This window comes from Phaenicophaeus curvirostris, chromosome 14 (assembly GCF_032191515.1).
Source record: "Phaenicophaeus curvirostris isolate KB17595 chromosome 14, BPBGC_Pcur_1.0, whole genome shotgun sequence".
NCBI classification, from domain to species: Eukaryota; Metazoa; Chordata; class Aves; order Cuculiformes; family Cuculidae; genus Phaenicophaeus; species Phaenicophaeus curvirostris.
The window spans coordinates 21,560,346-21,586,274 of NC_091405.1; the positions used below are offsets into that span (position 1 = coordinate 21,560,346).

General features: G+C 44.1%; 2 protein-coding genes across 3 annotated transcripts; one reads left to right on the plus strand and one right to left on the minus strand.

The window, feature by feature from the left end:
• The first annotated feature begins 173 nt into the window (after positions 1–173).
• Positions 174–15,657, plus strand: LOC138726763 (borealin-2-like). 2 transcript variants are annotated; one of them, XM_069868755.1, is made up of 10 exons: positions 174–310; positions 680–808; positions 1,541–1,584; positions 1,927–1,987; positions 2,665–2,732; positions 3,515–3,582; positions 4,266–4,361; positions 5,490–5,622; positions 5,851–5,937; positions 15,517–15,657. In XM_069868755.1, exons 1-10 carry the CDS (start codon positions 181–183, stop codon positions 15,520–15,522), a joined length of 822 nt encoding a protein of 273 aa, XP_069724856.1. In that variant the 5' UTR covers positions 174–180; the 3' UTR covers positions 15,523–15,657. The 2 variants fall into 2 exon arrangements, with proteins under 2 accessions (XP_069724856.1, XP_069724855.1); XM_069868754.1 differs by lacking the exon at positions 15,517–15,657 and adding an exon at positions 6,711–6,868.
• On the minus strand, positions 8,485–18,979 carry DNAJA2 (DnaJ heat shock protein family (Hsp40) member A2). The gene is made up of 9 exons (XM_069868753.1): positions 18,807–18,979; positions 16,744–16,803; positions 15,606–15,826; positions 14,165–14,245; positions 13,720–13,853; positions 11,865–12,061; positions 10,033–10,177; positions 9,761–9,888; positions 8,485–9,262 (listed from the first exon to the last, which is right to left on the minus strand). The coding sequence occupies exons 1-9, from the start codon at positions 18,882–18,884 to the stop codon at positions 9,074–9,076; spliced, it is 1,233 nt and encodes a 410-aa protein (XP_069724854.1). The 5' UTR covers positions 18,885–18,979; the 3' UTR covers positions 8,485–9,073.
• Between the last annotated feature and the right edge of the window lie 6,950 nt (positions 18,980–25,929).

The window sequence follows — 25,929 nt, forward strand, 5'->3', positions numbered from 1 at the left end:
GCTCAGGGGAGGGGGCTCAGGGGAGGGGTCCGAGGGGCGGGGGCTCAGGGGAGGGGCCCGAGGGACGAGGGCCCAGGGGCGGGGGCCGAGGGGCGGGGGCTCAGGGGCGGCTCCCCCGCTCCGCCCGGCCCCTGAGAGGAGCGCGCGCCGCCCTCCCGCGCCGCCGGTGCCGGTGCCGCCATGGCCCCGCGGGAGCCGTCGGGCCAGCGGGGCAGCGAGGACTCGGGCGTGGAGCCGGGCCGCGCCGCGCGCTCCCAGGAGAAGAAGGATCGGCGCCTCGCGCTCTTCCTCAACGACTTCGACCAGCAGGGTACGGCGGGACCTGAGTGAGACCCCGAGCCCCCCTCAGTGCTCCCTGAGCCCCCCGCCATGTCCTCAAAGCTCCCCCACCCAGTGCCCCCTGAGCCCCCCTCAGTGCCCCTCTCAGTGCTCCCTGAGCCCCCCGCCATGTCCTCAAAGCCCCCCCCCGCGCCCTCAGTGCCCCCTGAGCACCCCTCAGTGCTCCCCTCAGTGCTCCCTGAGCCCCCCGCCATGTCCTCAAAGCTCCCCCCCCCCCTCCCTGCCCCCAGAACCCCCTTCACCGCCCCCCTCAGAACCCCCCTCAGAGCCCCCCCCCCCGAGTCCCCCGTGTCCCCAAGCCCCCTGTCCCGCCCACGGCAACACCCCAGTTGTTCCGCAGCCCGGGAGAGCGTCCGGGAGATGAGGAAGGAGCTGGAGTCGGTGCTGCAGACGGCGGAGAAGGCGCTCGCCGTGGAGCTGCTGCGGGTGCCGGCGGCCGTCAGGAGGGCGCGGAGGAAAGCCCTGCTCGGTACGCGGGGCCGCGGGGCCCTTGTGGCGTGCGGAGGCTGGAGCCTCGGGCTTCCGCGGCTCCTTTCTCCTTTAAAGCCTGGACAGACAAGGAGCAATTACAACTCTGGTGGTTTTAGTGCATGAAAACTTAAGCACTTGTTTTCATCTGAATCTGCCCTCACCGAAGGGAGCGTTTTGTCTTTCTATTGATTTGAAGCCTTTTACTACTGAGCTGTTCTTGTCTAGACATTTACCTGTCGTGATGTGCAAAGGAGTTCAATTTCAACCTCGCGTTTACACAGCAGCCTAAACTGTGGCTTGCAGGCAGCACCAGATGTGTGTTCTGGTGCAAGCTGATGTTTTTGGAGTCCTCTTTGCAGCTGGAAACGGCAGGGGCCACACAAAGATTAAACGTAGGGCTCTAGAACTTGGGCTTACTGTACGCCTCTCCTGAGCGTGCGTTTCAGCATCTGTCTTAAACTTCTGCCTAAAAAACGTTAGATTTCGGCAGCATAGTGTATAGGAGTCTTTCTTCTTGTGACTCCACTTAGTACCCTTTCAAAGAGTAAGTAGGAGTGACTGTCCTATGACTTGAATCTTGTCCAAGCGCAACATAAACGCTAGCTAAGGTTAACCACTTAGGCAGCTATAATCCTGACTTACTTGTTCAGCTTCATAGCCCATAAGAACCTGCAGATAATAATTATGCAAGTAGTAGTATATAAACAAGTTATGCTTTCTTGAGTTACAGATTTACAAGAAAGGGAGGAAGTGGCTCTTGCTGCTGCTGCAGTGGTAAGTGTGTGTTTTCAAATTTTATCACAGCTTACTGCATAGAATTCTTCTCTCCCTGCTGTAAACACTTCAGACAAATAATTTTGTTTGTCTGTCTGTTTAAACAGAAGATAATATGAAAAGGCTAGCCAGCCATCCATGCTGCAGTTATGACTCTAAGGCTTTAAGGCCATCTGCAGGCAGAAATCCAGGTGTTTCTGAAAAAATAAGCTGGTGTTTAGCCAATCCCACTTCTGTCACTTTCATTTATGCCCTTTTAGTTCCTTGCCTTTTGTAGGGTAATGTGCATTTACTGTGCACTATTCGTTCACTCCCCCTTGTTGGATAAACATTTTGTTTTAGACTGACTGCTCTCTGGAAGACATACCAACTCTGAAATTGGTGAGGACCAACAGCAAAAAAGGCAAGTCAGTCCGTTAATATAGAGCTTGATGCTTAAACTTTCTTTTTTATTGGTTTGAAATGAGCATTTGTAATGTGAATGTTAAGCTTGAGGGAATCAAGAGGGAATGGTGTATCAGTAGAAGGGTAACATCCAGATCTGGTTTGGCATTCAGGGTGGAAGATCATCATGAGTTATGCTACTGTTGAGGTACTTTAAAACACAAGATAAGAGTTCCTTGCCCTTTGGGGTCTTCACTGAATATGGTAAGAAGAGACAGATCCAAGTGACTTGTCAGTGCTTTACAGTATAGCAGAGGCGCTAGGAAAGTCACCCCTGTTTTCTCATAGGGTCCCCTTTGACCTTCTGCCCATCGAGTTTTGTCAGGAAAATACCAGTTCTCTTCACACTCCACAAACTACACAATAGGAGTGATGCTGCTGCTGAGATGCAGTTGTTTTGTCTGGAAACTGAGGGGTTATCTAGTGGCCTTTAAGGGCTAGTGTGCCACAGTGCTGGAGACAAACACAGGGTTTGTGTTGGACTCTGCTCCAGGCAAACGGCTGTTGGACAGCAGGACTGATACACAGCTGTCCATGGGCAAATAGGCAAAAACCAGCAAAACCAGCAAGTCTGAGGTGGGGATTTGTGCTCTTTGTGAGATTTTTAATTTCCTTGTCTTTCTAATGTATTTCTAGTTAAGGTAACTACAATTGTTGAATATGAAGATGCCAAGGATATTTCTGCAAAGAAAATATCTAAAAAAGTAAGTTCATTCTGAACAAACAATAAAGGCTTAATCAGTACTGACCTCCTGGGAACCCCACTAGATCCATGATAGGGCCGGCCAGTGGCCTGTTCTTTCGAAAAATCAGTTCTTTTAAATTCCATGTGATACAAACTAAGCAAAGCTAAACTGTGTATTAAGTTAACTTCATAATGAAATACGGTATCTGCACTGCTGGTATCTTGTTCGCACAGACTTGCAAGTACTGGCATAGTCATTGTCTCTTGATGTGCTAATAAGTCTTGATGGTTTGAAGAACCATGCTCTGTTTAAACCTTTTTTAAAAAAACTCAGCTTCATGTTTTAATACACACTTTTCTGTATTTGAATGACTTGTGCCTTCTTGTCCACCTTGATCTCTAAACCAAATAACACAGATGTATTCATTTTACTACCACTGCAATGCACCACCTCAGCCAGATGCTGAAGTATGTAGCAGAATAACAACAAAGACAAAAGGATTATATGCAGAGTTACAGGCATTAATTATAAGAGGGCTTACAAGTTGGAAGGGTGGATACTGTAAAGGTGATTGTTTGTACAGAATGTCAGCATGAGCAAATACATTTTGGTATTACGAAACTCTGGGTTTAAATTGCGTATTTGCCATTTTATGTATGGGTAGAACTAAAAAAAAAAAAAAAAGGCAGCACTGTGGGGCTTAAGTGTTCTTTTTCAACAGTGTTGTTCCCTGGAAATATCTGTCATTTTTCCTTAAAACGTCACTTCCTTTAATTGCAGTCTTACATTTATATTTTCAGGTTTCCAAAACGAAGTCATTGGTTTCATTGGCTTCTGGTTTAAATAGCAAACTGAAGCCTCTTTCCAGGTAAGACTGACCTTTGACAACTTATTTAACTCACTGAACTGGTGAATGCTGAATAAAACTCTTTTTCAGATGAAGTAGCTGAGATTTGAGGCCAATAGGAATAAATTATATAAAGATGTTTTCTGTAACCCTGCACTGTAGTGATGCAAACATTGAACAAAAAAGCACTTCTAGCTGATGAGGGGATGTAGTTGTATCTCTCGCTTACTGAAAGGTGCACAGTTCTGAATCCATGTGATTGGTGCAGATCTCAAAACTCTACATAATGGTGAGAGTGTAAAGAAATTCTCTTTGTTGTGTTAGGAATTGTTCTTTAATAACTTTGCCTTTATACATAGCTGAAAGGGAGGTGCCATTCACTAGCAGAAAAACACACACTTGCAAAAACACCTTAGTGCTACTTGCAGTTGTGATAGACTGAATTCAAGTCTTGCTATAAGATCTAATGTACTAGTAAATTGGTGGATATCTGCATGAAAATATTTTTGAGAAGCTCCTGCTACACCTGTGGCTCCAGTGTGTGTACTTGTATCCACTGGCATTTATTTCCATGCTTTCAAACTTGCTTCAGAGAAATGCAATTTAAATAATGTATCCATGCTTTATGTGCCTAAAAGAAACTTAAAAAATCTTAGCAGGAAAGTAAAGTAGAATTCCAAAACCAATAACGAGGTTTTTTTTAGGTCTGCTCACTCTTCTGGAAATGTGGCTGCGGCTGTTACGTGTCTTACCTCTGATTGCACCACAAATTTCAAAGCCAAACCAAAGACATCAAAAAGGTGAGAGGGTTTTGGCTTGCTGCTAATAAATAACGTTAAATACCAAGACGCGGTAGCTGCGCGAGTGTTAATCTAGATATTAATCAGTCATCATCAATCTAGATTTAAGAGATCTTCATGGTCTGCCACTAGTTCGGGTAGTGAGGGTGTGAACCAGTACACCTCCTGCTCTGAGAGTGGCTGTTAACTTGTGTTCTCAGGGAGGAACAGGATTTGATCTTGTAACTGAGCCAGTTAAAAAAAACACAAAACAAACCCAGAGATTTAGAGACTTCTACTCCCACTCAGTGTTCAAGGGCATAGTTTACAGCTTAAAGTAATTCTCAGAGCCCAAGCTTGACTGAAATGTCAGCAATACTGCTGTGTTTTAAAAAAAAAAAAGCAAACCAGCACCTCAAAACCCCCTACCAAATAAAGGGACACTCAGTTCTTTATAAGCTGAACAGTAAAAGTTATCATTTATCGCTGTTCTCTGTACACTGCAGTCTGGCTGGAGCAGCAATAGTCAGCTGAAGGGAAGAGGGGGGAAAACTCAGTAACTGAAATGGGTGGTGAAACTGGCAAATGGCTCATTTTCACCTTGGCCTACTACACACGTCAGCCTTGTTACCATGTAGAACCCAAGTCTTATACGTCTTTTGAGCAGAATAAGAACAAGTGTATCATGAAAGAAGCTGCAGCATTTTATATGGCATCAGGCGTACCCTGTGCTTCTGAGAGCCAGCAGCTCTGGTATTTATTGGCATCTCCCTCTGTAGTACACAGATACAGGACACATCTTATCTTAAGCCTTGGAGCATGAAGTTTCCTCTTCCCAAAACTATAAGCATTCACTGTTGACATCGGAGAGCGGATATTGTTACTGAGTGGTCCAAGTGTCCCCTTGCTTGCTATCCTGTAATGCAGGCTGAGGATGTTACTGCAGTGTTTCAGGACTACATTACCTGGTGGTGCCAGGAGTGCTGCTGGTGGTTGAATTTCCTGCAGTCTTCTGGCATAACTGGCAAAAAGTGTAAACGTGAAGGCCTTTCTGTTAGGTGTGTTTGCTGCGCCGAGCATTTGCTTCATGGTGAAGTTGCCCTGCAGAGCAAGGCAGTTCCCTGCAGTAACACTTCTGTTGCTCTCTAGTGCCAGGCTGCAGCAAACGGACTCCAGAACCACACCTGCCAGCGGGAGGGATCAAGGCATGTTACTGAGGAGTAAATCCATATCTCAAGATAAAACTCGTCCGTTTGTAAACATTCCCCTGGCTGATGGACAGGTACGGTCCTTCTAAAACTCATTTTCAGCTCACAGTGGTTGCTAACCTGTGCTTAGTCCCCTCTTTGCAGCTCTTCTGTCCCTAAGTGAGCTGCTGCTAAGAAAGAAAAATGGTTGCTAAAGCTTTATGGTGTAGCAGGGAAGCACGTGACTTTTGAAAAAGCTGGTCATGTAAGTAAAACCTTTCTAGATAGCTTTCATCTTGAAAACTGTTTCTTTTCATGTTTAGACACTCTGTGCGACTGGTGGAGACCTCCATAACATTGATGTGCAGCTACTACATCAAGATACAGTACAGCATATTCATAACTTGGTGGTAAGCTTCAGCTAGCAGTCTTATGTGTAAAACTCAGACATGTAGTCTCAGGTTTCTGTGAAATACCATCACAAATGCACATTCTGAGTGCTTCACCTCATCTGAGGTTAACCCTCAATCAGTTGGCAGGAGCTGGAGTAGGGAGGGTATAACTGCTGCACACAGATAACATGTAAGAGTAATCACACTCGAAGCATGTGCAGCTTGGCAGTTGCCCTGGGGACAACAGAAGCATAAACTCTTCCTTCTAGATTGCTCTGTCTCCTGCCCCATGAGCAAACTGCCATTCTCTCCCTCATACTCACAAAGGCTTACAAAGCTACAGCTAAGTTTCAATTCTTGTTATAATCTCTGTTATTGTGTCTCTTGCTAAGTACCACACTTCTGTTAATTCTCTGATGCAGTCAAACAGTAACTACCTTTTACCTTCTGTTCAGGGAGGTAAGTTGTTCTGAAGCAGAATGGGGTTGAAGGAAGCTTTGTAGCACACAGTGCCTGACTTTCCTGAAGATGAGGGCACCTGGGCTTTTGGATGGAGGACTGCACAGCACTAGAAACCTATCTAGACATAGAAATAGGCCTCAGTTTGCTGTTAGCAGGTATCAGTTAAGGTAAAGGTCGGGAAGCTGTTCTGTGTTTTATAATGTGGACCTGCCCGTGCAGGCAGAGAATGGGGGAGTGCATGCTTGCTGCTTGCTTTACCAATAGCAACACCTTTTTTTCTCCCAGGTTCTGTTGGGTAGCTTGAACTAAAATGAATTTTCCCTCCTTAGAGTGAGCTGACTGTACTATGTGGGAAGGCAACAGCTAAACCGAGTTAACGGGACTGTCTTGTGACTACAGGATATTCATGACAGCTCTTGCTGCCTCTCACGTGTTTAGAGAACATCTCTAATGTCTTAATAAAGCTATGTAAGTGTTTTTATATAGAGCTTACAAAGTGATCCATGTATCATTGAACTCCTGTTACCTCTGAAGGATACAAACACAGAATAATTCTACTTTCCCAGCTTCTTTATAAAACGCTTAGTTAACCTCCAACCTGAGGTTCCAGTAGAATGAGCAGTAATAAGTTACAGGTAGAAAATAAGCTTCAATTTTGATATTTTAAAGAGGGCTTTTGGTTTGTGGTTTTTGTTTGGTTTTTTTACAGAATTATTTGTAAGCTTAGAGCTCTTTCATTCTTCCCCGCATGCCACAAGCAGGACGGAGTCTTGGCTTACTAAAGTTTAGTCTTCCCAGTATCCATCTCCTTGACTCGTAACCCTGAAATTAAGCTGAGGTGCAAGTTTCTAAATTCTTGAATAGCACATTATGGCACGCAGCTTCAGTTCTGTGGTGGCAATACGAGTCCGACAGGAATAAAACAGATTTCCAGTCTTGCGCTGTGCCACAACAGCAGTAGTGCAGGATGACAGGGAGTAACCCACACTTACTGCAACTTGTGGTGCCAGCCCACTTTTTCCAGTACCTGTGTGCCTCTGCATAATCTGTATGAGAGGCTTTAGGCTTCTTTCAAGGTAAGGAGGCCAGTCCAGCAGCCACTCCGCTGTGGGTGCCAGGAGTGCTGTCAGAACTGGGGGTGCACTTGGCTTTTACTCTGCCAGTGGTGACTTCACTTGAAGTGTTTTCACCGTGGTAAAGAATGGTATGAGAGACTCCTTCGCTCTACATTAAAGCAGTAATTAAAGAATACAATGCAGATTAGTTTTCCTTCTGTTCTGCTTCCACCCTTGCTTTGCTTAAGGAAACAAAGGTTGCAAGTTTCAAATAAGGAAAAAAAGAAAGCTTTCCAAGGTATGGGAGACAAAGCTGGTAAAGAACACGAAGTTAGGACAGCATCAAACCTCAGTTAAAGCTTAGTTCTCTCACTTGGTAACCAGATAATACAGGAATAAAGTTTTCACTCAGATTACACAAGGTTTCAGAGCATGTGAATAGGTAATTGTGTAATTCAAGTTTAACCTGAACTGACATCCATTTTCCCTTGAAGTGATGAGAGCTTTCCATCAATGTGGTATCAGCTTTTGATTACCGCAGGCAAATGGACACTGATTTAACTATGCACTCCCATACACTTCTGTCAAGCATAATGATCTCTGCCTCTTTAGAAACTGAGCTGCTGCAGCCACAAGCTGCCGGGCATCACCTTTGTCCTTACGAAGATTTTTCTGAATCACAGACATTTCTCTAGGAAGTCAGGCTGGATCAGGCTTTGGCTTGGACTCAAGGGCAGAGAGAAAGATGCCATTGTTTTGGGACTTAATCATCTTCATTTAAAAGGCTGACATCTTCTAATTAAGCTCAAGATACCTTTGCATTTCCTGCACACAAAAGGGACACAGCTCCAGCCCTCCCCGTACCCCAAGTCACATCTCATTTCAAGACAAGATTTTTGCACGTGGCACACGACTGTTACCTAACTGCACCCTAATCTCAAAGCAGCTTCAGCTCCTTGTGTTTATGAAAGCATCTACCATCTATACAGTCTCTCCATACACAAGACTTAAAGCCACTGGAAAAGTATGAGTTACAAGGCAAAAGAAATCTATTATACACCAACTGCTTTTATTTAATTTCAGAAACCGTTCACAAGATGGTAGAAAAAAAAAAAACTTACAACCACTTCTAATTCAGTCTTCCATTGTTCCCAGTCAGCTCTAAACCCATTATGTGTGAAGCCCATTTACCATGCATCTAGATGATAGATACAGGCTATGAATTTCTTTATTCTACTTGTAGCAGCTTATGCAAGTGCAGCCAAATACCAAGCCTCAGGACACATTGTACACAAACTTTACAATGTAGAATTCGAATTTAAAATATGGAACTTAAAATCTACACAAAACTGGTAAAAATCAAGCACAGATACGAGGACAAACTTAAAACCCATGTGAAAAGGAGTCTCGTCTTCCTTTCAAGTGCTTTATTCTGCTACACAGTCAAAATGAAGATGTAAGCTTGTGGTTAGTTTAAATTACACTCTGTAGATACTATAGACCAATTTAAAAGTTACACATACAGCAATAGATGTCCATTGGTTTGTCTGGATTACTTACACAATCCAGCTGGATTGCTGAAAACAAGTCAGGCAAAATTTGAAAGAAAATCCTTGTGCAACTTTTTAGACAAACGTTTACTGATGGGCACACTGTACCCCAGGTCCGTGATGGCTGCTTTCTTCATCAGAACTATCGTTATAAGCTTCACGTCTCTGGCCACCACCTGAACCACGAGTGGTATCAAATTCCTGAAGATCTACCTCTTCCGCATCACCAATTACATTGGGAAATTCTGGTCTAGCTGGCAGCAGATCTTCAAGTTCCTGCCCCAGAGAGAGAAGCGTATTCAGTGCTGCACCTCCAACTGCTAAATGAAGCAACCAGCTTCCCACAACTGCACGGCTCCCTCCCAGCATGGGCTGGCTTAGACATCTAAGCCGATGTAGACCCTGATGCGCAAACTCATTTACAAGTACCCAAAGTAGCTGCATACGCTGTAAGATGCCACTTAAAGAAAACGAGCAGCGCCACAAATCAACCAAAACTGCAATCAGTAAATGCAGCTGCACTCTGAAAACTTATCACACAGCAGCAGGAAGATTCCTCCTCCTTCCCCGGTCTGCCCAGTACTTAAGTGAAGGTTCTATAAGTTCTGTTCCAATGGGTATTTTCAAATTACATGTTGCCCACAAGCACCGTTAAAAGAACTGCACTTGCACCTAGACTCAAGCACTGAAAGTAAGCACAATGAGGGACACCACATACACTGTGCATACACTGTCCAATAAAACCACCACATTTATGCTTGAGACACTACTTACTGAAAGTTTTTCAGGGTTAATCCAGTTATTTTCAGGAAACTGAACATCAAATTTAATGTAAAGATCCCCCTTCTCAAAAGGATTGCGATACTGTGGCATTCCTTCACCTCTGACCACGCGAACACAACCTGCAATTCAAATAGCAGTAAGCTGCAGAGTGCTACTTCAGAACAAACCTTCCTCTGGCCCAGGCTCAGTTAACAGGGCAAGAACAGAATTAAGTGTCAAAGACTCACAAAGGCACAATGTCTTCCTTATCAGGTCAAACTTACCTGGTTCAATTACTTTTCCAGGAGGATATTTAACCACAATTTGACGTCCATCAAGGTGCTTAAATGTGAACTGAAATCCACACAGTGCTTCAACGAGTCCAATCTTGTGCGTCATATGCAAGTCATTCCCATCCCGCTGGAACACCTAAAAAACAAAACCAAGAGATACATTTTCTAGTACAATAATCTTATCTCCACAAGACTCACTATTTCAAATTCATTATTTATTCTTAAAATTCAATGCGAGAGCAACAGCCTTTGCATAAAGTTAGGCTATTTAACAGAATCAAGTTAACATGCTTGAGAGCTCTGTGCCTGATGAAAGGTCATCTAAGATAAGGCAGACCACACGGTACGCTGCGATGGGAGGTTCAGACTGAACAACACGCCTGTGTGGCAGCAGCGCTGACACTCCCAAGATCTTCCACAGAAGCAACCTATAAACTGAACTTGGGACAACCTGACATTACTGCCCCTGCTAGCGACTACAGCCAACACATCTCTGTTTTTCAGCACACAACCTGTCTGCTCCAGCTACCTGCACTGACACCAGGGCTCTGATCGGTTAACCCACAGCTGTTGGAAGTGATCTTTAACCACACCACTCGAGATTCTTCATCAGAGCAAAGGTAAGCTTTACCCACCAGCAGAACCACAACTCCCAGACCTCAAGGGAGACACTTTAAGAACATGAAAAGCATCACAAAGTCAGCCTAGTTTCAGTCGCTAGCACACAAGGCATGGTGTTTTCCAGAACTGTCAATACTCTAAAGCCAACTGTAATTCATCAGAAGGCTAAGACAGAAGCAGTGCCCGCCCTCTGGGATCACATGCCACCAGGCACATCCAACTGCTCTGTATGCTTACAGGTTGTTTCTCCCCTATCACAGACAGCATAAACTGTGACGCCACGATCCACACGTGTTATAAAAGGAAAGAGAAAAGAAGGTGTGTGAGCCACACAAACCAATCTATGAACTAGCAGTCCTTGACACAGCACCAAAAAGCTTACCAAGCACATAGTTTTCAGGTAATCAACATTACATCCATAATAGGTGACTGGGATTTAAATTTGTACCCAATGCCATTCTTTCTGTCACAACAGAATTTCCCCTACCACCACTATCCCAGACAACAGTTTTTCCAGAGTATAACACAAGCTATTTCTCATTTCATCGTGATAATGCCTGGCCTTTCTCAACAAAGGCATTCAAAAAACCAGCAGTCACTCCAGCTCTGCCCTAAGGGAATTTTAACAGAGAAAAGATAAATTGCAGTATTTAATTCAAGAGTGCAACACGTATTCTCCAGAGTACAGTAAGCGCAAGTCTCAACAAATCAGAATAAAATCAACGTGCTGCTTTGTTTTGTCAAGCACATCGGAAACATCACCATCCCACGTTACATCTCCAGACCTACAGCAGCAGGACAGATGGCACCATCTGGAGATTTTCGTAGAGTTCCTTGCCACATTATAAGGCACTGGAAAAAGCAGCACTTTGTGTTGTCAGTGTCACAAGCAGAGCAGACTGAACTTCACAGTGTCCACTGAATGGCTCTTCACTGCGTCCACTGGAGCAGAGCCAAGAAAGCTACCTTTTATTAGCATCAGGAAGCACCAGAATCTGCATGTCCTCTGGCTGCCGACTTGCAGAGCTGTTTCTGGCTCACCGTGAAAGCCATGTTCCTGGCTATAAATCTATTAAAAGCTACTCACCATCTCTCCCTCTTCCAGAGCTGCAACTACATGAATTCCTTTAAAATGAACAACCATCTCGTTCACTTAAAGACCAGGATAAAAGGCAGTTAAAATATAAACTCAAAAGCATTACCTCATTCTCCTTTTCTTGGAGTAAGAGGACAATATCGCCCGGTTCCACTCCTGGAGCCTGATCTGCTTCTCCACTGAATGTAATTCTTTGCCCATGTTTCATGCCTTTATCTACATGGACTTCAAGTATTTTTACCTCTTTGATCACCTTCTTCCCTTCACATTTTTTACAGCGGTCTTTTTCATTAATTACTTCACCTAAGAAAAGTCAAATTTTGAGTTCAGAGATTTCTACATAATTGCATCCAATTCTGAAGAAAAACATTTTAAAGCAGACTGAAGAATTCGTGCAACAAAACTTGTGATTTAGGTGTGGCTTTATGAATTCCTCACAAGAGGAAAGTCAGGTTCAATTTAACCCAGCAGGGAGACTGGGAGTAAAAAAGAAGGGGGAGGAAGGGAAAATACAGAAAAACACATCAACTTTCACGGTCTGATCAAGGATTTTGAAAAGTGAAAGTGCTTCAGAGAAAGGCAAAACCAAGACTTTGTCTATAGCTTCTTCCACTCTTTAAAGTCTCAATCTGACTATCATATCCTTACCACTCAACTTACTACTCTTAAGAAAAAAAAAAAAAGGCTTCTTTTCCACTTCTTGTTATGCTGGAGGATGATAGCTACAGGAGAAAGGATGAAGCTAAGACCAAATCGAAGTGCCTCTCCTACCTTAAAGGTCAGAATTCAAAATTCAATGAATTTAGGAAGCTTAGTTCCACTCTTAACAGTGAAACAGGATTACTGTGTTCTGTTCACTGACAGTCATATTTTGGACACCCCCCAACCCTGGCCATATGACAAACGCAGCTGGCAGAACTAGACAGCTGTGCAGGCAGCTGGTCAGACCACAGCTTCATTCAAGAGCAGCACACAAGTTTTCCCCCAAAACGGATCTAACGCTTTCTGACATGCAAGGGATTTCACTTTTCTACTCCTAAACTGAGCAGTTTTTCACACTTCTGTCACCTCCAGCAAGGCAATTACTTCTTCCAACAAACAGGATGACTCTCCAAACCAGCTTGAATTCTCTATTCTACCCCATCTTTATTTTTCAAGTAAGCGATAGTGTTTGTACAGAGTAACCAAATTATGAGGCCACAAGCATTGCACAATTTCTGTCCTTATTTGCAATACTTCTCCAAGTGCCACAGGCAAATGCACTTGGCTTAAGACATTGAACTTGCCAGCTTAAACCAGCTTTCTTTGAGACAAAGCATAATGTTATGATGCAGCTGAAACTGCTAAATATGCAGGTTAGGCACATAAACTGTGAAAACAAGTAGTTCAAAGAAAATCATGTACTAAGTTGACTAGTCACAAAATACTTCTCTGATTTTCAAGTATTGTGAAGAGTAAAATCATCCACAAGCAATTTTACTACTCTGCAAACTGCAGAAGACCTAAAAGGGGATCACATGAAATGCAGATCATGTGGTGAACTTGTTCCCCCAAACACAACCACATTAGCAAAAGGTATCTTCTTAAGTAGTTAAGATTTTAACATTCCATTTTTAACCTAAAGCTGTCCCTGGATATTAGTAGACTACAAAAAGCTCCTAACGCAACAGTCTTGGTTCTTACACTAATGTGAGAATTACAGCATTAAGTGATATTACATCCAAGTGTTTTATAAACAACCAATCCCTATTGTTCAGGCTTCCAGGGTGCCTCTCAGTGCATTGAGCGCACTGTATCTTGCTGCTGCTCCAAGTTAAAGGATTTTTCCATGTTGCGATTAGATTGAGACCCAACTGACTAGAGAAGAGCAAAACTGTCCTGGATAAGTTCCTCCTGAGATTTAGCCAAGACTCTGAACCCAACTAAATGCACACATTTAGTAACAGAACAGCTTGGCCTACCTTCTCCGTTGCAGTCGGAGCACACAGACTGCATCTGCTGCACCATTCCAGGAGCCAGCTGTCTGATCATGATGCGTACACCTCTGCCCCGGCAAACATTGCATTTCTGAACGGCTCCAGCCTTCCCTCCCTGCCTAGAATACAAAGCACCAGTAATGTGAAAAGCAAGTTTCTCACAAAAATACAACAAAAAAACCCCTGCATCAGTAGGTTAACATGCCTAACTGCACTGCCAATTATAATCAGGTTCTCTCCTCCCCTCTCCCCCCCAAACAAAGCCCTTGAATAGCTCCTGTTCCATCAACAGTATCATTCGAGTTCAACCATTTTCTAGGCTGAGAGCAAGTTCCAGTAAGTAATACTGGTGAAGATCTGACACAAGATGCTTCATTACAGTATACAGCATCAAAGCAACCAGAGAACTCAAAAATATAAACAAACTTACCCATTACATGCACTACAAAGGACATTCTTGCTAAGTTGTAGTTTAGTTGTCTTTCCATTATACAGATCTTCTAAGGAGACTCTACAAAATGAAGCATTTCTCATGGGTTATCACTTAACAACATATTTTCCCCACGTAATTAAAACACATGCCAAGGACAAATTAAAGAAAGCATACATTTGTAGAAAGGCTAAATCTGCTATTAAAATAAGATTTTAAAGCACCAGTGTAGCTTTCAAAGGAAGTCAATACAATCTATTCCATACGTATGAATATATGCAATCCTGAAAGTAGTTCCTGAGAACAGCTGCAGTTTAATCAGAAGAAACCAGACAATTCTTGTGCTCCTCAAGAGGAAACAAGCTCTTCTGGCATCCTGGCATTTTATATTTTAATATGTAGTCATAATCAATTTGGGTTTGTTGGTCTTTTTTTGGTTGTACCAGTGTACCAGGCAGGTGACAAACAAAGCTCTCCAGAAAGCCCTGACAGTATTTATAGTGTGTACATGCCAGAGTACTCGCTACTATCCTGGGCTTTCTGAGTGAGACAGCTCAGTGGACAGGGGTGAGCATGTCCCCAAGGCCACTATATTCTTCAGATCTCTTCATGTTTCCATTTTTTTAGCAGCTCTTGAATAGAGTACTGAACTCCAATAACCTTCACGTACTGACAGAAGTTGATGAACATATTCAATGTTTCTCCTAGAAGGATTTGTTAGTGAGTAGAAATTTCAACTCAAGGTATTGAGTAAAGGTTGCTTGGCATCTGTCTTTACAAACAACAACAAACCCAAAGCTATTTAATGATATAGCATCCAGCACCAGCTACTAAACTGAGCACATAACAACAAACAGACTTTACTAAGCACGGTTTGCCAACCACAGGGAACATACAGCTTAACTTAAGAAGTTAGAAAAGACCTGCTCAGCAGGCAAAAAGCCAGTCATGACTGCAAGCAGAGATCTAAAAAACACAATTAGATGTGGTATTCAAGGATCGCTTAAAAAAAACCCAACAAACCCACACCAAAAACACACTGAAAATCCCAAACCCACCACACATGCTCTTCCATTAATTATGCAGCACAACTTCTGTTCCACCTGGTGTGTTACACTATGAACACAACTTAAAAGGGCCTCCAGAGCCTTGGTCATTCTTCATCTGGCTAATGAGCGATATTTGGTTGTTGAATGCTTTTTCAGATTACAACTGCCAAACATAATTAAGGAGCAAACCCAAGGAAAACAATACTAACCGAGTATATACAGGCTAATAACCAGGCAAAACAGTATTAGGTAGTTTACAAGATTAACCACTAGTTAATCAAGTAACTCAAGACTCTTCTGCAGGTCTGAACAGTAGGTGCAGCCTACAGAATACCTCAGCTGAGCAGCCTATCATGAATAAAATGCACAAATCACAGAATCAAAATACTCACTTGAGTGGATGCATCATATCTTCTCCTCTTCTTCTGCCATTACGACTTCTACTCTGGCCACCCATGAAATTGAACAATCCACCACCAAAGATATGGGAGAAAATATCGTCCATTGCACTTTCACCGCTACCTTCTCGAAGACCCTGTTCTCCATATCTATCATATAACTCGCGCTTCTCTGGATTTGACAGCACTTCATAAGCAAAGCTTATTTCTTTGAACTGGAAGAGGAACAGAGTCAAAACAGTGCATGATAATTTTGAACTTCAAGGGGGCATTTTACTACTGTTCCTTGCTCGGCATGAACACCCAATGCAGAGGGTACACAACCATTTCCCATCCTCATTCTACTATGCAAGACTTAAAAGAGAGACTTGCACTCAGTTGTGTTACCCCTTGGTTTACCATAAAATATGACATTTCATTGCAGAACTCCACTGGCTGTGTTCTTTACAGTTTTCATAAAAACAAAAAAATTCAACCCCAAGCACACAATACTGCAGTAGTCAACAGGCTAAACACCCCAGTTACATACTAAGACCAAAGACTTCAAGACATTGAGCACTTAAAATGTGTTAAAAATTGAGCAGTTTACTAAAACGTATATTAATGTGTTTGCCCTCAAAACAAATTAGTATCTTTTCATAGCCATTTCTGCTCACCTCTAAGCAACCATTAGAAATTCAGTTCTATTAAAGGGAATCAGCTGAGTCAACTTAATTGGTGTTTTTTTTTAATTGCCATTAGCATAACATATCTAATTCAACCTTCCCACATATGTAATCTGTTTTATGCTGCACTAGTTTCAAGAATCTCCACACATTTTTTTCCACGTTGGAAAAACTCGGAAAACTGACTCCTACTTTTTCAAATACCTATGTGGATGCTGGTGCCAGCTGACATCATCCTGGCAGATGAAGAGAAGCAGTTTTTCCCTCAGCATTACCTTCTCCACCAATGTGACTCAACCAACTGCCACATTTCATCAAGAGGGACATTGGTGGACATTGAGATTGGATAGCGGTGGACAAGACAGGGCTCTCTCACAGATATCACACCTGTATTTGGTCCTGTAAATCCTACCATAATAGCCAACTTCAACTTTTGGGGTTTTTTTAAAAAAATAGAAGAGTCTTACTTTGTCCCCTGCATTTGGATTCTTATCAGGATGGTATTCCTTGGCCAGCTTTCTGTATGCCTAGTTGGAAGAGGTACAAAATTAGTTTCAATTCTGATTAATTCGTTTTGTGTTTTTTTCTGATAAACTCAAATATTGTCTTCAGGAAGAAAGAAAATCCCCATGAAGTGTGAAAATCAGTATTTTGAAATCACTCATATTCTGAAATGATATGTAAGAAATTCTGACGTTGCTATATGCATAAATTAGCCACACTTGGATTTAACCACCACTACAACACACAACAGCCAGAACTAGTTTTTGTGCTCATCTCCATCAACTTGCAGGAAGAATTACATTGGACTTCCACTGAAATGGCTTCTTCCACAGAGCCCCTCCACACCGACCATACAACGGTTTAAGTTTTAGCCCCTTTGCCCTTCCCCTCAACCACAGCACCACACCAACAACAAAATGGCTGCCCTGGCCTCTTGCTCAGCCCACAACAACCATCTTATTCTGCCTTCCCTATCGATAATAGAAGGGTTTACCTCGCTCTGAACTAAGGATATGACTTACACACCCAGAAACGTGCAAATCACTGCTTTTATTTCACTTCACTCTTCTAGAACAACAGGAGGAATAAGCGTGGCCATGTCTTCAGAAGAAGTTTTTCAGAATGCTTCTTCCTCACCAGTGCTTTAGCTCTCGCAACCATGACTTTTTCTACAGAAGGACTCACCAATTTTGCTTACACCTTAGAGGATCAAAGCAGTAACAGGACAGGCAAAGACTTCTACAACGTGAGGTTTGGGCAGTAAAGGCCTCAAGTCTTCCCCCATGTCACCTCAACGCTCCCCAGTAACAACCAGGGGACAGATATAAATAAACTGCATTGTATAGATTTTAATTATAAAAATAAGTTATAAACTATGTTATATTACTCATTATAAAAATATTTTTGAAAATAATAACATTTCTATAAAATGGCTATAGTGATGTAACTGCAAACAGCTGGAACACTCTCGTTCTTCGAGTGGATTTTTCTAAAGCACTACCTCTGTAGAAGCGAGCACGTGAACACGCTCTTTAGATCTGCAACATTCAGAGAGCTTTGCACACAGATGTTTATAGCATCACAACTTTCCATTGTGTACCAGAACAACCAAGGTTCCATTTTTCGATCTGCACAGTAACCTCTCTACCAATTATCTTGACATACTCTGTACTTCTGAAAACAACCCAGAAACAAATTCAGTAAGGAGCAGAAGTAGAACACTGAAAGTACAAGCCAAATGTTATAATCTACAGAAAGCGTAAAGAACAAAAATCAGAGCTTTTATAGGACAAATTACCCATCGGTAACAAAGCATAATTTTCCACAGTCTTACACGTTCTGTGATAAAACCGGATTTTTCCCATGCGTTAAGGAGTCCGACAACAACAACAAAAAAATAAGGCCCACAATGCTGAACTGAAAACCCACGTAACATTATCTAATGAGGAACCGCGGAGCTCCGTGGCGACCTTCAAAAAGGAAGAGCCCTCGTCCCTCTGCCGAGAGCAGATTTCCCGTCCCGAGCAGTTCTCCGGGCGGCCCCGGCCCGGCAGCTCGGAGCCGCTCCCGGTTTACTCGGGGCCGGGCACAGCCGAGGCCCGCGCCGCCGCCCCGGGCAGGGCCGAGCCCCGCCGCTCCCTCAGCCGCCACCCGCTTCTTTTCGCTTTCCCACGCGGCAAAACCCCCGCTCCGCCCCGCGTCCGCGCGACCTCCCGCACCCAGCAGGCACCTCCCGTCGCCACGGAAACGCGCGCCGAGCAGCGCCGGTTACCGGCCGCAGAGGCGCCGCCCGCTCCTTCTTCCTACGGGCGGGGACGCCTTTCAAGCGTTCGGTAACCGGATCCGCCCGGCGCCGCCCCGGGCCCCGCCGGCCCCGCGCCCTTTGTTACCCGGGAGGCCCCGGGGTCCCGCAGACCGCGCCAGCCCCGCGGCCTGCACCCCCCACCTCGCCGCCACCGCCCCCGCCGGGGCCGAGCCGCCTCCCCGCGCCGCCCGGGGCCGAGCCCCGCGCCCGCTCGCCCCGCACCTTTTTCAGCTCGTTGTCCGAGGCCCCAGGCGGCACCCCCAGGATGTCGTACAGCTTCGTGTCGGCCACGTTCGCCATGGCGGCAGGGGCGGCGGCGCGGGCCGAGAGGCGGCGAGGCGAGGCCGGGAGCGCGACCGGAGCCGCACGACGTCACGCGCACACGCCCCGCGTCACCGCGCCGCGACGCGCGAGCGCCCGCCCCGCCCCGCCCCGCCCCGCGCGCCGCCGCGAGGGGCGGGGCACGAGCGGCGGCGCGTGCGCGAGGGGGGCGCTGAGGGGCCGAGGCGGGAAGAGGCCGTGAGGGGCGAGGCGGGAAAGCGGGGCTGAGGGGACAGGCGGGAAGAGGCCGTGAGGGAGCAAGGCGGGGGCAGCGCCCTCAGCCCAGCGTGCGCTGTAAGTTCTTGCTCCCCAAGTGCAGCACTGAGAACGGGGCGAGGGGTGCTCGCCTCCTGCATCGCCTCCCGCAACGTTGCTGTAGATGTTGGTATAAAACTTGCTTAAGACTCTTTTTGGACTTCTAGAAAGTCGGCATCCTTTATTCAGTGCTGGGCGTGTGGGGAGATCAGCTCCTCCTGATGCGCACAGGCAGCACTGCTGCAGCTTTTTGGTTCTCATGATATGCTTGTGTGTCTTGAGTGGCAGAAAGGCTTTACGTATTCAAACTTTTTCTAGGAATGAATCATAATGACACCACTTTATACCTGGCATTTCTTCTCCTAGGGTCTCTCTGCTGGTATTCAGAAATCACTTCCAAGTGTCTGTTGAACTGGCCTGTCGAGCTTGTGCGGTTAAAGTGCTGTGCAACGTGTTCTCTCTCTCCAAGGCTTATCTCAAGCTGGCCGATGCTGCTTTCTAGTCACAAAATACTCCCTTTTTAAAATTTATTTACGCAACTCAAGCACACAAAGTTAGGTATTACTCTAAGCAAACATTATTATATGTGGATACAACTGTACAGGCTATCAGCACCAACATAGCTGTCTCTAGGGGCGTTTTGCCAAAGCTCTGGCAGTTATCAATAGCATTAGTGCCCCTCTGCTCCGTTTTGCCTTGCGTTCCTCTTCCGGGAGCCACAGGAAACACTGGTTGCTGTGCCTGCCCTCAAGTGACTCCAGAGCACAGCGTGTTTGTGCCCGAGGTCCTGGCTAGGCACCTCTGTTAGCAGCCAAATAAAACGCCCAGTGGTGTTTAATTAGAGGTTTGTCTCCTAAAGCCTAGCCAGGAGAGTAGCTAGCTGAGTCTTTCCTCAGGTGTATGCTCTTGGTCGTTAGTCCCTCATTAGGCTGTGAGGTTCTAAAGGCTGTGGCAGGTGCCTGGCAGAGGAAGATGTGAGGGGGTCTTGTTAAAGGCAGAAAACCTAGAATGGCTTCCTGGGTTCTTGGTGGGCAAGCCCAGGGCGTGCCTGGGAGAGTGTGCTCCCTGAAGAACAGGTGAGCAAGAGTGGTTCCTGAGGAAGCTGCTGGGAACAGGTTAGTGACCTGATGCGTGGGAGAGTGTGCAGAGAAGGCATTTTGAAAGGATTAATGGGTTTGTGGGATAGAAAATTGAGCAGGCCCTGTGTCTGAGGAGAGCAATTCTGAGTTCTCAAAGGTTCTTCCCTCATTGTCTTTTGGGGCACCCTTCACCTTTAGTTCCATGGCGCAGCTTGTGGTTGCAGTGGCTGCATTGGGAAATGCAGTGTGTTGGTGGCTTCTCTGCCCCTTCTTAAGCTCATGTTTATGAAGCCCTAAATTCCATCATTTTGTTTATTCAGGCTGGCATAATCCGGTTCAGTAGATGATAGCAATAACTGCCTCTGCTGTTGTAGATGTGGCAGCAGTCAGGAGCTTCAAAGGAATATGGAGACTAGTTTTGGAAGAACAGTGGCAGGGCAGAGAACAGCTAATCTAAGGCCAGTCCCTTGGACTGCAATTATTAGTCTGGTTCAGAGATGTGCAGAAAGGGAGGTAAAATATCTCATAAGGAGATGTTTCTCTCGTGTTTCTGGAGGCTGTGTCTACAGGCTTTGCCGACTGCACAGTTTAATACATCTGGCTAAAGCCAATAAGGCTTCACAATTCTATTTACCTGTATTTTGCACTACTTGGCTTTACTTTTTGCTTTGGTGAGGCTGAATTCAGCTATTCTAAAAACTGCCTTGCTTGCATACCTGGCTTGACTCTTTTGGGTTGTGCTCGCTTACAGATTGATATGTTTTTAGAGAAGACTTTATTGTGGTTGTTGCCATGTGGGATTTTCTTTTTAATGGGCAGTCAGGTGGGAAGAAAAGTTAGGAGCATGTGGAGAAGCACTCCTTTGCCCTGTAAGTCAGGCTTATAATTTTAGGAATTGAGCAGAATCAGCAGGACTGATATAAGCAGTATTTAAAATACCACAGGATACCATTTACTATATTTAAAATACAGGATAGCATCTTTGTATTTAAAAGATCAGTCCTCTACAGATCTGAGGAGAGTTAGCTCAAATGAGCGGGGTGCCATTTGTATCTGTGCCTGTAGGGATGAAGTTCACCGAAAGTATGATTCAGCCATACTTGCCTGTCCTGTGAGCTGAGTGAGCTTTGCAGCTCAAGCCAGACAGTAAGCCAGCAGACTGATGAATAGTGGGAATGATGAGTGAGCTTGGGATACTAGCTTGAGCCCAAGCTAAGAAGGCAGTTCAGAAGCAGTGTTTTCATACTTTCTTCTCCCTTGCCAAAACATCCTTGTTGCTACAGGCCTGGTTTATGTCTTATGCAGCTAAACCCTGCCATAAATAATAAGAGAGTTCCTCTGGGATGAAACTTTACATTTTATTTTGAAGTGAAGCTAAAGAATCACAAGCTTGGATGATTTCCTTTTTATTAAATTAAAATGCAGATGAATAGCAAGGTAGAGTTTTTTCTTCTCCAGACTGCTTTTATTATTGATTTTTGAGTTGTATTGACAGAACATGTTAGGCACACAGCTGAAATGTTGTGACCTTCCCCATTTTTCTTTTTAACATTTGCACATTGTCTTGTTTTCTTTGTAGGTCTCTTTCCATTTTTCTTGTTATTTTCCTCCTCCTCCAGATAAAAGCTAGCTTCTAATGTTATCATACAATGTGCTGAGAAGTAGGTGCTATCTGAAGTTTGGTTTCTTTCTTTTTAAATAGACTGCACAATTCTCATCTCTTTGGGGTTTTGTTTTGGTATTACACAGGCACTAAAAGGGATCATTCAGATGCAGTTTGTGTTTCAGATCTTTTTTTTTGCATTCTTCATTTAAAAAATGAATTTTTTTTAAGATGGCTCATTTAACAATGTTTCCTTAGAAATCAAATAATGGATTATCAGTAGAGAATCAGAAAGAGATCAATCTCACCTTACTGCAAAAGAAAAAAAAAACACACCTTTCTTCAAGTTTATTTATCAAGTTATTTTATGTTTAACATAGTCTTAACATGCAAATATAAGCAGGCATCGCTCACTTCTGCTTAAATCTAGTACTGTACAATCATATTTAAATTAAAGCATTCTTTTTAAATACTCCCAAAGAATGCAGTTACACTTTAAAACAATTGCAGAGCCTACATGGCTATTGCTGTGAATGTTTTTTTGTATCAACTTTCAGATAAGGCAGTTGGCATATTGTGTGTGCTGTCTGTCTGATTTCTAGAACCTTTCAGCTACAGAAAGAAAGCAGGCCAGTAACAAGCAAAGAGAACCTGAAATCGTAAGACTTGCTAACAGAAGAGCCTGTTAAAAAGTGGGCAGCTGCCTGTGCTGGCAGGTACAGCAGGCACAACCACCAGGGGTTTTGTGCCAGACAACTGTTCCCTTGCCAGTCAGGAAAATCACGCTACCTGCCCCTACCCCAGCTCTCCTGACCAGGGAAGCAGGCTTGCAGTTTAGGATGTGGTCATCACAGTTGGGTTGGGTTACTGTCTAGCCCCAGCTGTGGTGATGAAACTCAGGGCTGCCTGACAGTGCAGCCCTGGTAATGAGAGTTGTTTACCTTATTCCTTTTGCCCCTTCCTGGTCCTCCATTTTGCTGTCTCTGCACTTCTGTTTCCATCCCAGTCTCCTCCCAAATAAACAGCCCGCCTCTAGTTACTTATGCCCCATTGGTCCTGGTTTTGCTACATCTGCACTCAGATTTGGGTAGCCGAGATACTGTTCTGTAGGTCATCTCAGCCTTATACGGTATTGCTGATAGGGTTACATTGATACAGTTACCTTGGTGCTGTCACCTCCAGCGACTTCCCTTCCCACCAAGGGCCCTAGCAGTTCATTCCCATTATCTTGGATGTCCGGCAGTTTCTTCGCTAACTCCCCCTTGAACACCTGTGGACTCCAGCCACACTCACAGCGCTATCTGTAACCTTTGTCACTTTCTCATAGTGTTATTTGTAATTTTTAGTGGGGTTTGGGTTGGGTTTTTTTTTATGGTATGTCCCGTAGTTTTCCACGTCTTGTTCAGTTAACTGAATCCCGTGCCAAAACCTAGTCACTGGCCTGTCATTTGCCTGCAGCCTTGACTGAGCATAGCTGAATAACTCATACAAAATCAGAATTCAGGTATGCATGCTTACTTTTAACTGAATTTTTGTTCTTTTTTATATATACACAAATCCTCATATATAGATTTTTATAAGACTGTTTAACCATCCACCAATACCTATGATGTTATTTGTTTTAGTTCTAAGGGTTACTTTATAACTTTAGCTTCAGTCTTGCTCCAGTTACCTCAGTTTCACTGATGATTTCAACAGAACTGGAAGCCTGGAACTTTACCAAATATCTGCCTAAGCTTTGCCAATTTGAAACATGCTTGAATCACAAGTTAAAATGGGAATAGCATTTTATCTGTCACTGAATTAATAATGTGGACAGAGCATCTGAAAGTATGAGATGTCTGCTGTTCAGCTACCAACAAACTGAGGCCTTTGGGAATAATAAGTGACTTAGTGGAGAGAAACGTTAAAATTTTCTTGCAGTTCCTCCCTAGAATTAAAAGCATAAGTTGTTTATTCATGTATCTATTACTTCTCTACTCTGGGAAAATGTGAAAGATAACTGTTAGCTTGTCATCATAATTCTTCACTTGTATAATGACTCATTTCTGACTTATGAGAGGTTTGGGAAGAGGGAATGGTGAGGAAATAGAATCTCTTCCTGTGTTATTTCATGACCTTTTCTTGTAGTTTGAAGTGGGGAAAAAAGGCCTGAATAAAAATTGAAATGGTTTGTGAGAAATGGTAATACTGAGGATATTTAGACTTGCAGTCCTCAGAGGTGGCTCTGGCTATTTGGCCACGTGGTTCATGTAGAAGATCTGGAGATATAAGATCACCTAATCAAGCTTTCCCTGAAATAAAAGGCTAGCTTCCCTGATTCTCATCTAAGATTATTAGCGATATTAAGCAGCTGCTACATGTTTTGGTTAGTCCTTGAGTACAGCACAGCAGTTATCCCCTTCATGAGAAAACTGTGTGTCTCTAAGCTAAAATGCGAGTTGCAAATGAACAGGAAGGGGGAGGAACCCAGACAAAAGGGGACTGCCAAGAGAGTCTGGCTTTTTTGTGTGAGCAACTTTCATATTTTTTAAATGTCATTTAAACAATCTCTGTTATGTTGGACATGCAAGCCAGTGTATCAGCAAGGTATTGGAGATGTCTTCCTTTTTTTTTTTGTTCTTTATCGCTCTTAGGATTAATTGAATGTTACAGCTGATCTGTATGAAAAAAATGACAAAGGAAAACACAGAAATGCTTAGGGCCACTTTGTCTCTGCAGGGAGATGCCAGTTGCTAGTTCTTGTGAGTTTCCACCACCATCCTGGCTCAGCTTCCTCTAGGGTACTGTCTCCAGGCAAGAAACTGTAGCCTGGAATTTCAGGCCTGAGCCCTGTTGAACCGAGTTACAAAATACCTCTTGTCTACTTGAGACCCAAGGCTTGAGAAAGGTAGACTTTTCTCAAGACCGGAGCTTTTCCCAGAATGCTTTCTGACCATATCTCATTAAAGCTAAGAACAGTTCTTCAAGGTTGTGGGCCCAAATGACTGCTGCTGTCAGGTGTTACGCTTTGTGTAACATCCTTGCTAGTGGCTCACCTTATGAAAAATCTGTGGTAAAGGACCTTAACTCTTGTCTCTTGTTGTTTATTAAGGAAGGAAAAATTTTTTCCAGATCTTGGAAATTTGCCATGTTAAGCAGAGGCAAGCTGTGTCTGTGGTAAGGAACGTGCAGATTCTTAGTGCGGTGTCAGAAGATTCAGTAATGCGCTGCTTAAAACAGTCTAGGGTGGCCATGCTGTCTTGCTGAAGTCTTTCTATTCTACCTTGGTTATGGGAGAAGCAGTCACCCTCATAAAAGATAAATATTGTTCATCTTGGATATCTTCAGATTAACTGAACTTTGAAATCTATTTCTGTCAGTAAACAAACAAACCCCTCTATAAGCAAGATGAAACGGAGTTTCTGAATAAAGCTTAAGTATGCAGCTCTGTCGTGGCTTAACCTTAGTCACCATTGAAGCACTATACAGCTGCTCGCTCACTCTCCCCCTTCCCACTGTAGGGGAGAATCGGAAGAGTAAAATCCATGGCTGAGAAAGGTCAGTTTAATAACTAAAGCAAAAGCTGCACACGGAAGCAAAGCAAAACATGGAATTCATTCACTACTTTTCATTTGCTGGTAACTTGGGAAGACCACTGCCATCACTGCGCGTCCCCCCACTTCCTCCTTCCACCAGCTTTATGTGCTGAGCATGATGTCATATGGTTTGGAATATCCCTTTGGTGGTTGGGAACAGCTGTCCCCACCGGCTCCCTTCCCAGCTTCCTGCGCACCCCCGCCGGCTTGCTGGCAGGGCAGGGTTAGAAGCAAAAAAAGGCTCTACTCTGTGCAAGCACTGCTCAGCAGTGACTGAAACACTTGGGTGTTATCAACACTGTTTCCAGCACAAATCCCAAACCCAGCCCCTTACCAGCTACTGTGTCGATAATTAACTCTGTCTCAGCCAAAACCAGCGCAAGCTCAAAGAACGTTCTTGCTCCTTTCTCAATTTTATCAGCAAATCTTGAGGGGAAACAAGGGAGAAGAGTGTGGTATCTGAAGTGTTGTACTTTTCCGAATCTAAGTTACCTTGCTGTTGGTGTTGA